The following is an 18,524-nucleotide window of genomic DNA, read 5'->3' as shown; positions in this document are numbered from 1 at the left end:
AAAATGGATCCTTTCAGCGTTGTCAGTTCAGCAGTTCTGGGGTAAAAGTCTACACGGTAAACAGTAAACAGAATAATTTTTTGTTGTGTCAGGTTTTGTTATTGATTTACCAATATCCAAAATACCATGACTGTTGTTAAACTGTAGCGAATACGTACAAGTGCATGCGTTTTCGAATCTCTATCATTATGGCTAGAGCTTGGCGACAAAGCAAAAATCGTATTGTAAAAAATGTGTTTTGCTTTGGTTGTCTATTTGTCTTACCCCTTTTGGTACTAGCAGTTGTCGTGTATTCGAAATCCAAAAATGCGGAATACTTATCTGTGCCCAGTGAACTTTCGAGCCAAAAATCCGACGATTCGCCTCAGAAGCAGTTTTACTTGATTGTACTGATCATGAGTGATCCAACTAAATCAGCCACTCGAAAAGCAGTTCGAGATACATGGCTTTCCAACACTCACAAGGATGTGAAGCATTTCTTTGTTGTGGGTTCCAAAGGATTGGCACAAGATGTCCTACAAAATGTGCTTGAGGAAAATTCTTCTTATCATGATATGGTTATTCTTGAATCCATAAATGAATCATATAGTAGCTTAACTGGCAAAATCTTGGTTGGATTTCAGTGGCTCCACTCGAACCATAATTTCAGTTTTCTGCTTAAGTGTGATGATGATTCATTTGTAAGAATGTCTCCTCTCATTGAACAATTGCATAAACAACCTCAAAAGCATCTTTACTGGGGATTCTTCAAGGGTGGAAGTAATGTCTTTCAGAAAGGCAAATGGAAAGAAAATGATTGGTTCCTGTGCGACACTTATCTTCCTTACGCGTTAGGGGGCGGCTACATCTTATCGTCGGACTTGGTGGAATTCATTGCAAAGAACGCACCGTTCCTTCAACAGTATAAAAGCGAAGACGTTTCAGTAGGAGTCTGGCTCTCACCGCTTAAAATCCACCGAGTTCACGATGTCCGATTTGACACCGAATTTAAATCACGAGGATGTTACAACAAGTATCTCATTACACACAAACAAAGTGCCAATCAAATGCGAGAAAAACACGCCAATCTAGTAAAGACGGGTAAATTGTGTCAGTCTGAGTTACGCGTCAGATATTCCTACAATTACAATTGGACTGTACTTCCCTCTAAATGTTGCAAGAATTTTGACCCTGAACTACCCTAGTCATTTGAATAAATTGTAAAAATACAATGTCCAATAAAGTACCATCACCCTTTTTATTTTTAATTTCACCATGTTATAACGAATTATATTTTCAGAACGAAAGTAAAAAACTTTTTACTTGGAATGGCGTGAATGAGGCAGTGAAGAACTTCTTTCCTTCTGCAGACGCTGCTAATGATGAAGTGGGTCCGATTGGTTCTTCCAAGCCATTGCATAATGTATAATCCAATAATGGAAGATTTGTTTCAATTCTTCGGTGTAAGAGACAGGTTAAAACTGAGTAATTAATTTACAAGAATTTATCAAACCTGGCTTGCGTCCGGTCACCACATGATTCAAAAAGGCGAAGTAAGATTTTTTTTACTGGAGCGTCCTCACTATTGAGCATCGGTTCGCAGGGTTTCACCGTTTCAAGAACGATGGAAGACGAATCCACAGTGAACCACGAACCAGAAACGCTAATGTCGTTTACACTTTTGGTTGAAATCATCTCACAGTTAAAGTTATAAGATTCTTTGATTACGTCGAATCTCGACTTCAGGCCTGTGGCGACATAGTTTATATTTAGCTAGTAACATGAATGAAAGTTCTGAAGAAAAATATGAATACCATGATGCGGCATTAACGCATAGCGGAAGAAGTGTTCGTGCATGTCACAATTAGCGTCTGGAGCTTTAGGTGACCGTAGCAAGGACATCGTGATTGTTTTCCCATGGACACTCCATCCGTACTTTGAGTCGTTCAAAACAGCTACTCCCCACGCCGGTTCCGATAGGTCTGCCCATTTATGCCCGCAAACCTCAAACTTTGCTGAATCCCACGAAGTGTTCTAGAGAGGAAATACGGTAATCTCTCGTAGTATAATTAGGTAAACAGCATATAATAAATTGTATACCTTATGATTAGGCCGACTCAAGAAGCCAAATTGGGTGTCAAATGATGCCTGAATATATACATTTTTTCCCGTTTCAAATGGTTAATTGCGGGATACAATTAGTTAATCTTAATATTTCTATGCTATTTCCGGTGAAATGCTTTACCTGGTTAGCGTGGACTTCAACAGGGAACTCGACTTTTAAAAACTTCCTGTTTTCTGACCACTCAACACGAGTTTCGAATTGAACGAAACAATCTACTGCGGTGATATGGATCTTCTGATGAACGCGACTCTGCTTGCCCACACTCTGGCTCCACTTTAGAGTCACCTTAAGAGGAGTTTGCAATTCCACGTGAACTTCCTCTTCGGTGGACGAAGGACGATTCACCACATTTCTAGTTTCTATATGATAGTCCATGCAATCCCATGCATCCCAATAAAGAGGGATATCGTCAAAAAGAACAAGTTGATTCCCAAAGGATTCGGCGGGAATGACCTGGTTGCCACTAGCATGATGGATCATGGATATAATACGGCCACACGAATCAATTTCCACTGAAAACCACTGATTGGCTATCTTATAGATTCCCCCTGTTTTATCTGTTACGCAAATGTTTCAAACTTTAGCTAACATTTAAAAAACTTAAATTATGAAGAAGATACCTATAACAACAGGTGTAACACCCCCGAGTTCTTCAACACACCAGCTCATAGGCTGGACGTTGACGGCTCGAACCGGTTTCTCTTCCTCGTAGATTATAGCGTTTCTTGACCACGGCAGAGTGTTTATGAACGAAGGAGTAGTTAATTGTTGGTTGGCTTTGCCTTGAAGATAAGCAATGCAGCGTTCAGCAACTTCTTCTGCTAGCCGGAGGCATTTTCGGAACCATTGCTTGGCTTCGGTATGCACTAATTCTATAGATGATCCCGGTAATACGTCATGAAATTGATTCACTAGCAGAAGTCGCCAAGCTTCATCTATGTTGGTTCGCAAGCCGACCACATCCACAAGCGGAATCCGATCCAAAGCCAATGAAACAGCCAGCAGAAGTTCAGCATCCCGCAATTTATATTCACAGCAACGGTTGAATTTCTTCATATCGGCCTGCAATAGATCCTAATAAAATCTGGTATTTTCAAGATTTAAGACTTTTCTTTACTTGAGATGTGTACGTGCCGTTGTGAAGCTCTAAATAAAGTTCCCCAACCCAACGACAAAGCTGCGAGCTTTCAGCTTCCAAATTCTCAAAGAATTTATTAGGTGTAGAATTCATTAGTTTGGGCACGCCATCAACATCCTTGACGTGAAATCCGAAATGTTTCCTAGTGTGCATCTTTAGAAAAAAGTATTACGTAAGCATACTTTTAATCGTTCCATGCGATCCAGCATCGGTTTGTGAGGTCCTCCACCGCCATCTCCATAGCCGTAAAGCATGATAGATTTCGTCACACGCCCTTTATCCAACAAGTTTCGTTCTGTTTTCAATGCTTCACTCACCCTACAAAATTAATACGGCTTAGAGTCTAAAACGGCGATTGATTAATCAATAGCCTTACTTGCAGCTGGCCTCGTACGAATCAGCCGGTGGAAAATGGACTAGAACTGGAAAAATGCGTGATTACGAAGAACGAATCTTTGAAAGAAAGAATTCTCACCTGTGCTCCCGTCAAGTCCTTCCCACAAGAAATTGTGATGCGGGAATCTATTCACCAGGCTCCAGCTCAGCTTCTGCGTCAAGAATCTCGAAATTCCAACATGCTACGAATGGGTTCGATAATTAATACACAACACGAATCTTGGCATTATGACAATTGTAATACCCTCAGAATTTGCGGAGTCTGTGCTGAATAACCGAAGGTGTCTGGTAGCCAAAATTCTTGCGATCGCATACCAAATTCTTTAATAAAGAATCGTTGCCCATACAAAAATTGCCGAATAAATGATTCGCCGCTACATTGGAGGGAATGGATGATGTTAACTTGGCCATTTCGCTATGAATAAGTAAAAATGGACCTTGGTATGTTGCCATCCATTTCCACCCATGTTCCACCAACTGGAATAAATCGCCCCAGATCGATGAAATGTTTAATCTCCTTATACAGTGAAGGATAGTGCTGTTTCACCCAACTGAACTGTTGAGCCTAAATTCAAAAGCCGCAACATGGCCACCATTAAAAAATGAAAATTTTTTCTATTTTACGACATTAATAGCTGGAAGCAAATGTAAATTTATGGATATAATTATGTATATGGCCAGGCCTAGCTTGAAAAGTGATTTTACTTAAAAGCGCTGTCGGAATATTCCTTAACTTTCTATCATTACACCAAGTGTTTTTTTGCTACTATTCCTCTTAAGTTAAGAAAACCAAGAGTATCGGGAGCTCTCCTCCATGCTTTAAGGTGAATCCGTGTTTGTTTGTTTGTTTGTTTGTTTGTTTGTTTGTTTTTTGTTTTTTTTTTTTTTTAAGCAAGGCCTGTTCACATATCGATGTCGTTAGCGTACTTGCGAGCAAACAAACGTCATTTCTGGATAGTCTTTCATGAGTGCTATCACTGATGCACAACTCCGAGCGCACTTGCGGATCGTTTCATCGTATGGCCACAGCCATGCAGTATCGATGTGACAATGACCCATTGCATCTATAACATGTGCACGTTGGCCATTCCGGTGCTTGAAGAAATCATTAGAGATGCGTTGAGCTTCACTGAACGAATTCACGCAACGTTAATTCTTAAGTATTAAAATCTATCTGAAATATCATAACTTACTTCCAATCATCGGCTTGGATGGCGTTTACAATTTGATTGCCGGCGTACAAAGCTTGATAGCCACGACTGTCTCCCTTCCCATCTACATCTGTCAGTTCTTTGGCCATTTCAAACAACAGTTCGAGATCTATCAGAAGACGATATGCAACCGTATCGCATACAGCAATGTTAGCCATTTCTAACGCATATTTTTTGTCGAGATCAGGAGCGTCTGCAACAGAAGACCAATACACAATGTTACGTGCGTTGGAAATGTCTTTTCTCAATTACAACATTTTAATTACCAATCATCCCTCCTTTGCCAGCTCCAAACATGCTTATTAATATTTTTGCAAAGTTATGTTTACCAATTCACTTGTTCTACTAGTAGAAATCAAATACCTATTACAAGCCATTTCGATGTAATAAACCAATTCCTGTTCTGTCTCTTTCCTTTCCCATGATTTTGAGATGATGAATTCTTCTCGTTTCTGATGATCAGGACTCCCAGTAAAACCCTGAATTATGGATGGGTAATAATAATACAGATTTTAAAAATATATCAGTGACAGAACCAAGTGCAGGTGTGATTTATACCTGAAGGGGGTCTCCAAGAGTATTGAACAGTAGTGCCTCTGAGCTGGAATTCCATCGGAGATGAATTTCCTTGCCAGACCAAGATTCAGGAATCTTTACAACAACCTTTACAATATTAACAAAGTTTTTTTTGGTTGAGAGGTGAAATGATATTAATAAATTTGCAAAATTTTCAAAAGAATTGTTTTGAAAGAATGGCAACACCTTAAACCAGTGAGTAGCAAATGTAGGACCAAAACAGCTACCAAGACAGACAGGGGTAAATGTTTGTTTGACAACTTCATCAAAGGAAATTGTCTTCCAGTGTTTATTCTGAGGTAAGGGCCAATGAAATATATCTGCAGTTTTTTAAAGGGGAATCATAAGAGTAGTAACCGAAGTAATGTAAGTCTTTTCTCGTACCGACATTGTCTTGCTGTGGATAAATACGACCATATAAATTGACGTCCGTGAAGTAAACTCTAGAGACAAATTTCTCAATCCGTTCAAGCGTTGTCCGTCGATTTTTATGTAGGCTGGCCATTTCTTACAATGCAGTTTGTTTGTCCTGTAAATAGTTTGTATGACACAGCCGTCAAGCTCTCAGCTGGTCTCTGGCGGCCATTCCTTTCGTATCGGTAGTAAACAATCGAATACTAACGGTTTCGGCAACCCCGAACTTCTATCTAAGTACGCCAAATTTAGTTAGTAAGTTACAGGATTCGCGGTAACGAAGTGTGGAACGTGTAGTCTTAAGCTAGTTCAAGTGATGCAATAGTTGCTTCTGTGTGAGGTTGTGCTTTTGCCATCCTTTATCGATCATACATAGTTCTAGTATTATCCAGGGTAAAGAATTAGTCACTTTCCACGTCATGTTACGGCATATGTGACATTCGAAAGGAGAAACGAGGTTGCTTAGGATTGAATTGAGGGTAAAACAAACCTGCCGAGCGGAAAGCTGTCTACCCGTTTAGAGAGCCGCCAGTCCGCCAGCGAGAACTCTCAATGGGGTCTTTTTTTATAGTTATTATTATTTATTTATTTTCCCAAAAGAAGAAGGCCGGGGAGGGACAGACGGCGCAGGTCGGCGCATACGATCGATATCGCCGAGTCACAGAGCAGCTCTTCGGTGACGAACGGTTTTTCCGAGTTGAATACAGTCGTGGTACCGTCAGTATTGGTCTCAGCCCGCAGTAAGTTGTTTCATCATCGTTGTTGTTGAAGCGGCAGCCAGAGTTTTTCAGATCTTTTTTAGTTTTATTTTATTTTTTGAGACCATCTTCTTGATTATTTTACGTGCGAATTAAAAAAGAAAGTAAGGACTATAGCAAGAATCGATCCTTTGTGTCATGGATCAATGTTTTGAGCTCTCTGACTAGCTAAACGTCACACTTTTATCTCCAAGCCCGGTAAGCTCCCACCATCATTTGCCTTTATAATATCATTCATTTTTATGACTTTACACGAACACGATCGAAACGCCTCTCACGATGGAATTGATAGAAATTGAGAATTCGGCTATTTTGTACACATTAGGTATAAAACATAGACCTTTTTTTGTAAATGTTAAGTTGCCTTGCAAGACGAGCGGGTCGCATGGAGAGCAGTTCTTTCGAGAGGAAAAATGAAGTAGCCTTTATTATGCGCGACTGAATTGCGTCTCGTATTGTCACGAAACGACATTCCGGCGTTGCCTATTGTTAAGTCGATCGAATAGTAAAAGAGAAGACGGAGGGGCGTGAGTTTTGATTCCCTAGGCAGCGGCTCTCCTCCATTTAAAGATAGAGAACAAAAAGAAAAAAGTGGATTTTTTTAAAGCTTTTGTGCGAATATCACTGTATTAATTGTATTACCGTCTTGCTTGATTGACAGGGTCGCTGCTGGAACTTGCGTCGAGCCCTGGACTGTGATTGTTTCTTCTTTGATTGCAGCCGTTAATCAAGCCAACATGTCGTCCGTTAAAGTGGCCGTTCGTGTGCGGCCATTCAATAGCCGGGAAATCAACCGTGATTCGAAATGCATTATCGAGATGGTCGACAACACCACAAGTAAGCAATAATGCCATGTTGGTTGCTTAGGAAAATTTATCGATAAGCTTAGTTTTCATTAAAACCGCAAAACTTGTTGCCAAGAACACATGCTCTACTTGGCCAAAACATAAGCTTTGCAGAAAGAAAGGCAGCAAGTGACGTATTTCTCCACCCACGCGCCTTTCTTTCTGCTTGGCTTTCTTGTAATTGGATGAACATCGTCGTGCCCTTTAATAAGTCTCTGTTATATTGTCATCATAACTGTTTATGATTCTGTCACAGTCATTACCAACCCGAAGGTTCCAGCTGGATCCAAGGAGGCTTCCAAAAGCTTCAACTTTGATTACTCTTATTGGTCGCATGACGTGAGTTATGTCTCTACTGTTTCAGTTCAAGGCAGTTATTGCTAAGTGTTCGTTACCTCCTCGTACGACCCACCTGATGTGACGGTGGCAAATGTCGAGCAGAGGGAAAGACTATGTCTTCAACATTTTCGATCGATTTTCTATTGTTAATTTTTTTTTCTCTTGCTATTTTTAGCCTCAAGATTCCAACTTTGCACCGCAGATCAATGTCTACAAAGACATTGGCGAGGAGATGCTTGATCACGCCTTCGAAGGTAATGTCATGTCCCGAATGGATGTAGACCGATATCGCGTTTCAGAAGCTTCTCGTGCATCAATTGAATCATTTAACTTCTTAGGTTACAATGTTTGCATCTTTGCCTACGGCCAAACGGGAGCCGGAAAGTCGTTTACAATGATGGGCAAGCAGGAAGAAGGCCAAGAAGGAATCATCCCACAATTATGCATGGACCTTTTTGGCCGAATCAATAGCGACACTAACGAAGATATACAGTACTCGGTCGAGGTCCGCACTCTTCGTACATTGTCTCAAATTACAAAGTTGCAAACGTATTCACTTTAAAGGCTTCCGATTCTATCCTTGCAGGTTAGTTATATGGAGATTTATTGCGAACGCGTTCGTGACTTGCTCAATCCCAAAAATAAAAACAACTTGCGCGTCCGTGAACACCCTCTCTTGGGACCGTACGTCGAGGATCTCTCCAAGTTGGCTGTGACTTGTTTCGACGACATCAACGAGCTTATCGATGAAGGCAACAAAGCCAGGTCAAAGACTAATCCCGTCATCATTTGTCTTTGGGAAAAGTATTCTCCTCTTCTCCTTAATGATGTTTGAATAATGTTACCAACAGGACAGTGGCAGCCACGAACATGAACGAAACCTCTAGTCGATCCCATGCCGTTTTCACGCTGATTTTCACGCAGCGGCGTTTCGATCAAACAACAAGTCTGTCGACGGAGAAAGTCAGCAAAATATCTTTGGTGGATTTGGCCGGTTCGGAAAGAGCCGACGCTACCGGCGCAAAAGGCACACGCTTAAAAGAAGGAGCCAATATCAACAAAAGTCTCACTACTCTCGGCAAAGTCATCTCAGCTCTAGCAGAAATTGTAAGCTATGTTTAGTTTTCCGAGTTAATAATCGTCGTTTAAAATTTTTTATATTCACTTTTTTGCTTCCTTCTTTAAATGGAAACTAGACGGTAAAAAAAAAAAAACTTAAATCCCGCTTGAAATTTTCGTTCGTTAATTAAACGAAACAAGACTAACAAATTCTTAAAAAAAAAAAAAATTAATCAGGCCATGAAAAAGAAGAAAAAAGGCGATCACATTCCATATCGTGATTCAGTTTTAACCTGGCTTCTTCGGGAGAATCTCGGGGGCAATTCAAAGACCGCCATGATAGCTGCCATCTCTCCAGCGGATATCAATTACGAAGAGACGCTTTCTACGCTCAGGTACGCCGATCGAGCAAAGCAGATCGTTTGTAAGGCAGTGGTTAACGAAGATGCAAACGCTAAACTCATCCGAGAACTGAAAGAGGAAATCTCTCGACTTCGGGAGCTTTTGCGGGTTGAAGGCATCGACGTTGAAGAAGGTAAATCCTCAAAGATAATGTTAATTGAAACAAACCAAAAAAATGTTTCCCAATGATGACGAGGTAAAATCGTGGAAAATAGGTCCCGACGGACAAATCATACGGGTGCTCGACACCAGGGAAAATAAGGACCGTAAGTTGCTGATGACTCCACATTTGATGGCAACTCATTTTGGCACGGTTTTGCTTACAAACGAATAAGTTGCATTCTTCTTTCGGGGGCTTTCAATCGTTTCTGGGATTGTTTGTGTTTATTGGGGTTCATTTTGATGAACGCTCTTCTCACTGAATGCCATCACATTGTCTTTTGTTTCTCCGCAATCCAAGAGAATCGAGCGGAGAATGGTGGACAAGGGCAAACTGGAACAGCTTCGGTAGGCGAACCACAACGTCCTAGACTGGCGTCGGTTCCGTCACGAGCCGAAGATGCTGTCGACCAGCTTCAAGAAAACGAGAAGCTGATTGCCGGTGAATTTCTTATTTATAAGACAGACGTGTATCTTAGTTTACTTGAATTGGATCAACTTGCCCGATGTGAGTAGAATTGAACGAGACGTGGGAAGACAAATTGAAGCGGACGGAAATGATTCGATTACAGCGTGAAGCTGTTTTTGCCGAAATGGGTGTGGCTGTCAAGGAAGATGGAGACACTGTGGGCGTTTTCTCACCCAAAAAGGTATACTCGCATCGCATGTGGGTCTTTTGGAACAGAAGTGACGTGTAACTAACGTTTCTCTTTGCCTTGTACATCCAATAATAGACGCCGCATTTAGTCAACTTGAACGAGGATCCTTTCATGTCCGAATGCCTCCTCTACTACATCAAAGATGGAATTACAAGAGTCGGGTCGACGGATGCCAGCATTCCGCAAGATATCCAACTGTGCGGCCCACACATCCTGAGCGAGCATTGCATCTTTGAAAATCGCGAAGGATTGGTTTTAATGGCGCCGGCTCCAGACGCCCTGTGCTACGTGAACGGCCGGGTCATCACTGAGCCAGTTCTGCTACGAACGGGCAATCGTGTCATCTTGGGAAAGCATCACGTCTTCCGGTTCAATCATCCAGGTCAGCCTCGAGAGGCATCGGCAAAGTCAGCCAGTAGATCGCCCGCCGAAACGCCTGTTCTCCTGGAGAATGTCGATTGGAATTTCGCCCAAATTGAACTGCTAGAAAAACAAGGAATCGATTTGAAACTGGAAATGGAGCAACGGCTGATGGTCCTAGAGGAACTCCATCGCAAAGAAAAAGAAGAAGCCGATCAGCTTTTCGCTGAACAACGGAAAAATTACGAGGCTCAGATTGATGCCCTTCAGCGCAAAGTCGAAGAACAAACTATGACCATGTCGTTGTACAGCACTTGCACGTCAGACGACGCCATCGATGATGCCATCTTTGTCAATCCGCTGTTTGAAGCTGAATGTTGCTGGACAGACCGTCAGTATCAAATGGCCGCTTGGGGGTATCACAAATGGAAGTTTCATCAGTTCACTTCCCTGCGGGATGATCTGTGGGGCAACGCCGTTTTCCTGAAAGGTAATTGGGCTTGTATTGTTGCATCCAGTGGCCAGCGCTTGATCCATTCCTTTCTTTTCGTTGCAGAGGCTAATGCAATTTCGGTAGAGTTGAGGAAGAGAGTGACGTTTCAGTTCATATTGTTAACCGATACGGCCTATTCGCCGTTGCCCAGAGAACTACAAGATCAACACCACGTGGTGGCTTCGTCGCCTTCGTCCACTCCTTCTTCTCACAGGATCTGCGACCCTTGGTCTCAGGAATCTGGCCGACGCACTATCGTCGCCGTTGAAGTGCAAGACAACCAAAACGGAGCCGTTCACTATTGGAGTCTTACAAAACTGCGTCAGAGATTGGAGCTGATGCGCGAAATGTGTCGTAATGAAGCGGAAAAATCGCCAAGCCAATCTCCCGGATCGGCTCCAGCGAGTCAAAACCAGTCGGTCGACAACTCGACCATCAGCGGAAATGATCCCTTCTACGACCGTTTTCCCTGGTTCCGGCTAGTTGGACGAGCCTTTGTCTTGCTGGGCAGCTTGCTCTATCCTGTTCCGTTGGTTCACAACGTGCCCATCGTTAACGAGAAAGGCGACGTGAGGGGATATCTTCGGGTAGCCGTCCAGGCTGTGCTCGACGACGAGAATGGCGACTATTCAAGCGGAGTCAAACAGTCGGCTAGGATTTCTTTCGCCGAGAGAAACAGAGAAAAGAGTCAAACTTTTTCGCACTACTTGGATGACCAACAAACCAAAGAGGCTGAAGGCGAAGAGGAGGAATGCCGTCGAGTCGTCGAGGGGCACGGCCGCGGCGAGGATTCCAGCGGATTAGAATCTTCCAGTCAGGACGAGCAACTCAACTCTGGCGAAAATGACGTTGGAAAGGATGTCGAGTCGGTCTTGGCCGGGCATTTGTCTGTCGGGCGAGATTTTACATTCCGCATTACCATTTTGCACGCCGTCAACATTCCCACGGAGTACAGCGACATTTTCTGTCAATTTCACTTTGTCCACCATCAAGACGAGGCCTTTTCGACCGAACCGATCCGCAACAATTCCGCCAACCGGGGCAATGGCGCTCCTCTCAGTTTCTACCACGTCCAGAACATCACCGTCAAAGTGACAAAAACATTTGTCGATTACCTTCGCAGCCAACCTCTCGTCCTGGAGGTCTACGGTCATCTGCAACAGTCGCTTTCTCGCGACAGGGCCGTCAATTCAGTTGGCCTCCAATCGAGCGGCAGTCGTCTGCCTCCAAAACGGATGCTTCCGCCTCTGTTGCCCGTCAGTCAGCCTTTGCGATCCACCAAGTTTGGTTTGCTTCCCCCAAGTCCTACATGTCAGGTAAGGGAATTTATGAATAAATAAAAAAAAACGTTTCACATAGTTCAAATAATGGCAAGCCTTTTATTGACGTTATTCCAAGGTGGATGCCAAACACGATCTCTTGGTGTGGGTGGAAATTTTGGAATTGGCTTCCAGTGGCGAATACCTTCCGGTGATGGTGGAACGTAATCCGGATCTGCCGTGCCGCAGCGAATTTATTCTCCGCCAAGGTCTACAACGTCGTATCCGCATTACCCTCGTCCACGAGGTCACCGAAGAGCTGAACTGGAACGATGTTCGGGAACTGGTTGTGGGAAGAATTCGCACGGGAGCCGAATGCGACAACGTCGATGAAATTTACGAGAATGACATGTCGGTGGTCTCTCTGGGCCTCTTCCCTGGCGAAGTTCTCGAATTTCCAGGTGACACGCGCCACTTCTATCGGTTTGAAGCCGCTTGGGACTCGTCGTTGCACAACTCGGTGCTGCTCAACCGAGTCACGCCTTCCGGCGAGCACATTTACTTGACCATGTCGGCCTATGTCCAGTTGGATAATTGCGAACAGCTGTCCGTCATCACCAAGGACCTTTGCGTCACCATTCTGGGTCGTGATGCCCGCACAGGAACCCGTACCATAAAGGTAATCATGACAATGTATTAGTAGATAAAACTTTCCGTTCAAGCAATGCTTCCGATTCGTTCGATATTGAAGCAATTCTTCCGGGGAAATCGGCACTCTGAGTCGACTCGGATGTCGGGTATCTACGAAGTCCTGATGAGACGCGTGTCCGGCCACGGCAACGGCAATGGAGCAGGCAGTCCTGGTATCCAGAGAAGACAAAGACGCGTCATGGACACTAGCGCCTGCTACGTACGCGGCGAAGAGAATTTGGATGGATGGCGTCCCCGAGGTGACTCGCTCATCTTTGACCACCAATGGGAGCTGGAAAAGTTGTCGCGCTTGGAGGCAGTTGGTCGGACCCGTTATTGGCTTCTTTTGCGTGAACGACTTGGTTTAGATGGAAAGACAAATGCTGCGGCTTCCAGCAAATTATTGCGATCTGTTGGCCAAGATATTACCAAATCTGAAAAGGAAATGTGCAATATGATGGCCAAAGCGCACACAACCGAAGTCATAAAATCACCGTCTGCTCCTCCATCGCCTCCCTCTGTTCCTCTTGCTGGGTAAGTCCGTCCGTCCGTCGATGTGTAAGTGAGTCGAGTCATTGTTTTTTTTTTCCCCTTTTTTTCTGATTTCAGGAACAGACCGGATGGTATTGATCCTTATCAGCCGTGGCAGATGACGGATCGCGAGCGAGAGATATCCACCAAATACATCAACTTAATCCAAGGGAAACGCATTCGGAAGGATCCTTCCTTGCTCTCGCTTACTCCACTAGATGGAAGTAATAATATAATGGCCAACAACAGCAACCCGCTATCGCCTGAGACGCCGTCCGGTAACGGTCCCGTACTCTACATCCCTTCACCAGGCCAAGAGAGTCGGGCCTTTATTCCCAACGCTTCTTACACAGTGGATCCGCAAGCGTCATCCGCCAGCAACAACAATTGTTTCGTGGCTGATATTGAAGAGGTGCGCGTCAGTCCAGTAGTGTCTCGACGAGGTCTACTCAGCGTGTTGGAAAAAGGAGCCTTGGGCTGGGTTCGACGTTGGGTGGTTGTCCGTCGGCCCTATGTCCTTCTTTACAAGGATGAGAAGGATTGCATCGAGCGCGGTGTCATCAATCTGAGTACTGCTATTGTTGAATATTCGGAAGATCAAGAAGATGTTGGAATGGTCAATGTTTTCAGGTATGATTCCGCATTTGTTGTCTTTTATCTCATTTAGCGCTCATTTCTGTCCATTGTAGCGTCATCACCAAGCACCGCCAGTATCTAATGCAAACACCGTCGGATAAGGAGCTTTACGATTGGTTGTACGCCATGAACCCGTTGTTGGCGGGCCAAATTAGGTGACTTTGGCTACCACTATTAATGACATTTGCCACTAAACTAATTCTTCTCTCTATTTTTTTCTTTATGTGTGTTGATATTGATTACAGATCTCGATTGGCACGCTGCCAACCTGGAGTCGCACCTCCGAATAAACTAGTAGCGTCCACTTTACCATTAGCAGCCAATTAATAGGTCCGATCCGCCAATAGTCTCCTGTTTCAGTCTTTCAGCCTGAAATTTCATAGACAATGGCTTGTTGAATGCCATGAGACGAGACGTAATAAGGCTTCCTATATACTGCAACAAGAGAGATGATTAGCTTCAAGAGGGGAAAGAAAATAACGGCATTTGCTACCGTACGTATGTGTGTGTGGGTTGGTCGTCGATCTGTGTTTATTTCCATCAATGATCTCGCTGGCGTTCGCCTTTTGGTCCTGTTTAAAATAAGTGTGAATTGCTTGATTTCTAAATCCAGCCCTCCTTCACTTTCTCGTTATTAACTTATTATTATGTACAGCTACAGCAACCAGCAAGCAGCTTTCCTTGTCTTTTTTTTGGTTCCAATTCGCCATCACTAAGATTGAGTCAATGTTTTCACAGCTATTTTGCGCTTTTCTTGCTTTGTTTACATTTTCTTCTTGGTTCTTCAGCTCCTCGGATAGGATCCACTATTCTAAAATAATACTAATAATACTGCAATTATTGTAATGTGCACTTTTGTGCTCGACGCTTTCATCTCATCGTTCACCGCGTCCGTGCTGCTGCTGGTGGTTTGCCTAAATCTAAAAATTAAAAAGAGACCAAAATAAATAGTCAAGTGGTGTCCAATCGATTCCTCTTCATTTTCACAGCCCGTGGAACAATTGAAAGAAAAGGAGAAGTCGACCAGAGATTTTGGGAGGACATTATTAATTAACTACGACACTGATCCATCAATATAGCACATAGCAAAAGGCAATCTCTATGAAAGTCAAGAAATCTATAGATTTAAAGTTTTGACAAGACAAATAGGAATTACTTTCATCATATACAATCCAATTTTTGCTTAAATGGAATGGGGAAACTTATAAAACCGACAGACAAGATGGGAGAACGACGTGAGGATATGCATCCTAGAAAAATTATTCGTACTGATAAGGTTAGATCAAATGATTAATATCAAAGGAATAACCATTTAATCGTTTGGTACCTTAAAAACGAGTTTTTCCATATTAATTTGGCAATGGAGATCCTAGATTGTAAGTTTATTAGGCTATATCTGTTTGCATGGGAATAATGGGGCGTGGGACTATAAATTTCAATTTGTTATAAAATTTAGCTCATCGTTAACGAAAAAAAGATAAACGATATTTTAAACAGATGGCAAAGCGACACCGGAGCTTTTAGCTCCATTCAATCGATACTTGCCATTTCTTCTTATTAGCTTTTTTGTTCCAATCGCAAACATTTTGACGCGACAGAGATCGACATTCCCATAGTTTGATCACTCTGAGAGGATTGCTGTCGTTCATGACTGAATCAACTCCTAATTTTGTTATCGAATTGCATTGCTCTAATTCCAAATGCTCCATGTTTTGGAAATGATTGGCTGCCTTTTTGAGAACCTCGTCAGTGAGCGTAACGCAGTCTTTAACATAAAGATGCACAAGTTGCGGTGATGATAAAAGAGAAGGAAGGCTTTCGGACGGAATAACAGACGTTGACCGAAGATGAGAAACGCAGACAAGATGCAATGACTCGAGTTTCATCAATATTGGCTCTGTTTTGATCGGTTTCGGGCTGAATGGCCTCCGCTCTTCTTCTGGCCAGGCCATCGTATACGAATGATTCATCACCAGGAACAGAAAGCGAAGGTTAGGGCAATACTCGGTGATGGCTCGAATGTTGACGCAGGGAAGTTCCGCCAATGTCAGGGAGGTTAGAGAGTTTCCGAATGCTTCCAGAATGGGCGCCACACCACCGTCAAACGTTATTTCACACTCTTCACCTCCTCCGAGGCTGAATTCACGCATATTTTCCAGTGAGAGAAGTCCAAGTAAATCAATGTCAGTCAATCCTTCTTGCGTCACAATCCGCACTTTCATGACAGACGAGCAGAGTAACGAAGCTAGTCCCAGACTACCACTCTTATATGGTGTACAGAAAGATTCGTTTGTGCAATGTAAGTCAATCAGCGAATATTTTTTTATGTCTGGGATGTTGTCTTCGTACGGTGCTAGGTGCATTTCTGCCAAAGCTTGGACAGAAGAACAACATTCAAAGACCTTTAAAATAGGTAGGTTTTCAAGAGCAATTATGATGCCCTTTTGAGTAACTTTGGTGTAGCTGACCATCAATTTGTGAATTAATTTACATTGTCCCAGTCTTTTATCTTCCTTTCCAAGATCGTCAATGCTGAGACACAGTCCTTTAATACCAGCATCTGTCACTGGACAACTGGTCACATCCAATTCTCTAAACAAACAAAAATGGATATGTTTTCACATTATTAATAGTAATTGAAGCAACAGTTTACCTCAAGTCTTTGCAGTAAGCCCCAAGGACATACAAGCAACTGTCACCTGAACTAGTGTTTGAAATGTCTAATACTTGTAAATTTTCGAAAGTAGGGAGGAAATTCTGGTAAACTTGTTTGGAGATTTTCTGACAGCCATTTAATTTTAAAGTTTTCAGTTGCTGCAAGAGAAAAACATTGTTCATTACAGAATAACTCAGAATCAAATACATTACTTACTGGGCATCTGATTGATGCAAGACGGAGATGACAAGCAATTTCATCTCCCTCCTTGGAAAGATCCAAGGCATTGAGTTGTTGAGTAATTAAGAGCTCCAAGTGATGCTTCTTTAATCGCTTCTCATCTCTTAGAATGTCAATTATCCGAACCAATAGTCTAGAGGCTGGCCAAAGAACAGAGAATTTTTAGGCTTACAGGGTAAATTGGTTTTACCATGTACTTGGTGACTCACGCAATGGATCAAATGGACCAATGACATAGAGGTACAGTTTCTTTTCTTTGCCGTAGGTCTCGACGTAATGCTTGCACCACTCCTCTATGTTGCGTGTCACGTTTTGTAGACAAGTTTCCAATAATGTTTTGACATTTCTTTTTGCTCGCGGCATGGCGAGCTGTTCGTGTTAAGCAAATGTCTTCAGACAATTCAACCAACTTCAACTTCAACTTTAAGGCACCCAGCTGCTGTAGACAATTCAACCAGTGAAATCGCCGGTTAGCAGACGTATGACACAGGAAACAACAATGGTTCGGCAACAAAGATACCAAGCAAATCTTAGACGTACAGTTACGGTACACTCGTACACAGATATGATGTAAACACAGCTGCATTCACAGCAGTCGTGGAGCTTATTTTGCTTCGTCTTCGCTACGGTCCCCTCTTATGACGCAACGAGAATAGCGTCAGTCCACATTGGGACCTGTTGTGACTTGAATCAATCACGTAATCGACTGATATCGATCTCAAAGAGCGAGTTATTATTGCTTTTTTTTAAATTAGGCTAATCATTGCAACTTGTACTTTGTAAACATGTACTAGGGCTGTTTAATCTCATTGAATTAAATTTTTACTTGAAAAAAAAACAAACAAGAAGGAGCGATGAGTATTGCTCAAGTCGGTGTAAAACCTTCGTCTTTCGTTAAAAGTTAAATGTGATGGAGCTCACGCACCATGCCCGCCATTGTCATGGTAAACATTTATCGTGCTATATAAACCATGTCAGTTGGTAGCATGAATTTATACATAGGACCCATGGGCAATATGCTTGCTTGTATACAAATAGCTGAATTATCAGCATCTAAAGGGACCCAAATCTACATTGTTGTCCTGGGAATATATTCCTCAAGTTCCAAGCCATTTCACCAGAAACGGAATAAATCCGCACGTCCCGAAAGCTTTCAAGCGTTGCCGTGTTGCATAGCGTGATGAATGATTCTCAACTTAAACAATTATAACCTGAAATCACTAAACGCCAATTCTGAACTTTTTTTATTTTTCACATTAAGTTATCCAGAGTAACGGTGCTGGGCGGTTGATGTGCTTTCCGTTTCATGAACATTTAGAGCGGTTATAGAAACCACAACGTTTTATCTATTTGACCTCGATCGTTTTCACGCGAATCTTTTTCTTCTACAACAATACCAGTCTTCACAAATATGATGAGCACGCCATAGTGTTCTTCACCTCTTAGCAAGAGTTTGAGATCTCTGGAAGAATAAGTTCCGTAAACACCGAGTATTGACTCGTCAGAGTATTGATCCAGCTTTATGCCGTGTATGATCGAAGCCGTGCTGATGGTGTGGCGCGCTGCGTGAAGTCTATGTCTTCCGGCATCAAATTGGTT

The 18,524-nt window shown here is 42.8% G+C and overlaps 4 protein-coding genes across 10 annotated transcripts; 2 read left to right on the top strand and 2 right to left on the bottom strand.

The window, feature by feature from the left end:
* The first annotated feature begins 16 nt into the window (after positions 1-16).
* LOC116916453 (beta-1,3-galactosyltransferase 6) lies at positions 17-1,225 on the top strand. The gene has a single exon (XM_032921708.2). It carries the CDS (start codon positions 165-167, stop codon positions 1,182-1,184), a length of 1,020 nt encoding a protein of 339 aa, XP_032777599.1. The 5' UTR covers positions 17-164; the 3' UTR covers positions 1,185-1,225.
* On the bottom strand, positions 1,219-6,034 carry LOC116916446 (alpha-mannosidase 2C1). The gene is made up of 19 exons (XM_032921700.2): positions 5,810-6,034; positions 5,612-5,745; positions 5,408-5,512; positions 5,213-5,328; positions 5,116-5,147; positions 4,832-5,042; positions 4,566-4,767; positions 4,076-4,203; positions 3,883-4,012; positions 3,718-3,820; positions 3,619-3,664; positions 3,425-3,560; positions 3,222-3,359; positions 2,725-3,166; positions 2,225-2,661; positions 2,080-2,127; positions 1,794-2,013; positions 1,493-1,727; positions 1,219-1,435 (listed from the first exon to the last, which is right to left on the bottom strand). The coding sequence occupies exons 1-19, from the start codon at positions 5,928-5,930 to the stop codon at positions 1,276-1,278; spliced, it is 3,144 nt and encodes a 1,047-aa protein (XP_032777591.2). The 5' UTR covers positions 5,931-6,034; the 3' UTR covers positions 1,219-1,275.
* On the top strand, positions 5,617-14,995 carry LOC116916445 (kinesin-like protein unc-104). Of its 7 annotated transcripts, none has more exons than XM_045168783.1 (19): positions 5,617-5,724; positions 7,259-7,434; positions 7,699-7,781; positions 7,957-8,035; positions 8,120-8,286; positions 8,368-8,546; positions 8,633-8,888; positions 8,978-8,980; positions 9,078-9,375; positions 9,458-9,508; positions 9,703-9,843; positions 9,918-10,051; positions 10,136-10,910; positions 10,977-12,229; positions 12,312-12,851; positions 12,924-13,396; positions 13,472-14,023; positions 14,083-14,184; positions 14,275-14,995. In XM_045168783.1, the coding sequence occupies exons 2-19, from the start codon at positions 7,335-7,337 to the stop codon at positions 14,354-14,356; spliced, it is 5,268 nt and encodes a 1,755-aa protein (XP_045024718.1). In that variant the 5' UTR covers positions 5,617-5,724; positions 7,259-7,334; the 3' UTR covers positions 14,357-14,995. The 7 variants fall into 7 exon arrangements, with proteins under 7 accessions (XP_045024718.1, XP_045024719.1, XP_032777583.1 ...); XM_045168784.1 differs by lacking the exon at positions 5,617-5,724 and adding an exon at positions 6,114-6,179; XM_032921692.2 differs by lacking the exon at positions 5,617-5,724 and adding an exon at positions 6,377-6,579.
* Positions 14,996-15,396: 401 nt separating this feature from the next.
* Positions 15,397-17,595, bottom strand: LOC116916449. The gene is made up of 4 exons (XM_032921704.2): positions 17,135-17,595; positions 16,902-17,065; positions 16,683-16,843; positions 15,397-16,621 (listed from the first exon to the last, which is right to left on the bottom strand). The coding sequence occupies exons 1-4, from the start codon at positions 17,286-17,288 to the stop codon at positions 15,550-15,552; spliced, it is 1,551 nt and encodes a 516-aa protein (XP_032777595.2). The 5' UTR covers positions 17,289-17,595; the 3' UTR covers positions 15,397-15,549.
* Between the last annotated feature and the right edge of the window lie 929 nt (positions 17,596-18,524).

The sequence above is a fragment of the Daphnia magna genome, linkage group LG2 (assembly GCF_020631705.1).
Source record: "Daphnia magna isolate NIES linkage group LG2, ASM2063170v1.1, whole genome shotgun sequence".
Lineage (NCBI taxonomy): Eukaryota > Metazoa > Arthropoda > Branchiopoda > Diplostraca > Daphniidae > Daphnia > Daphnia magna.
Note: the sequence above shows the minus strand (reverse complement) of the source record. Positions and strands in the feature narration are given on the sequence as shown.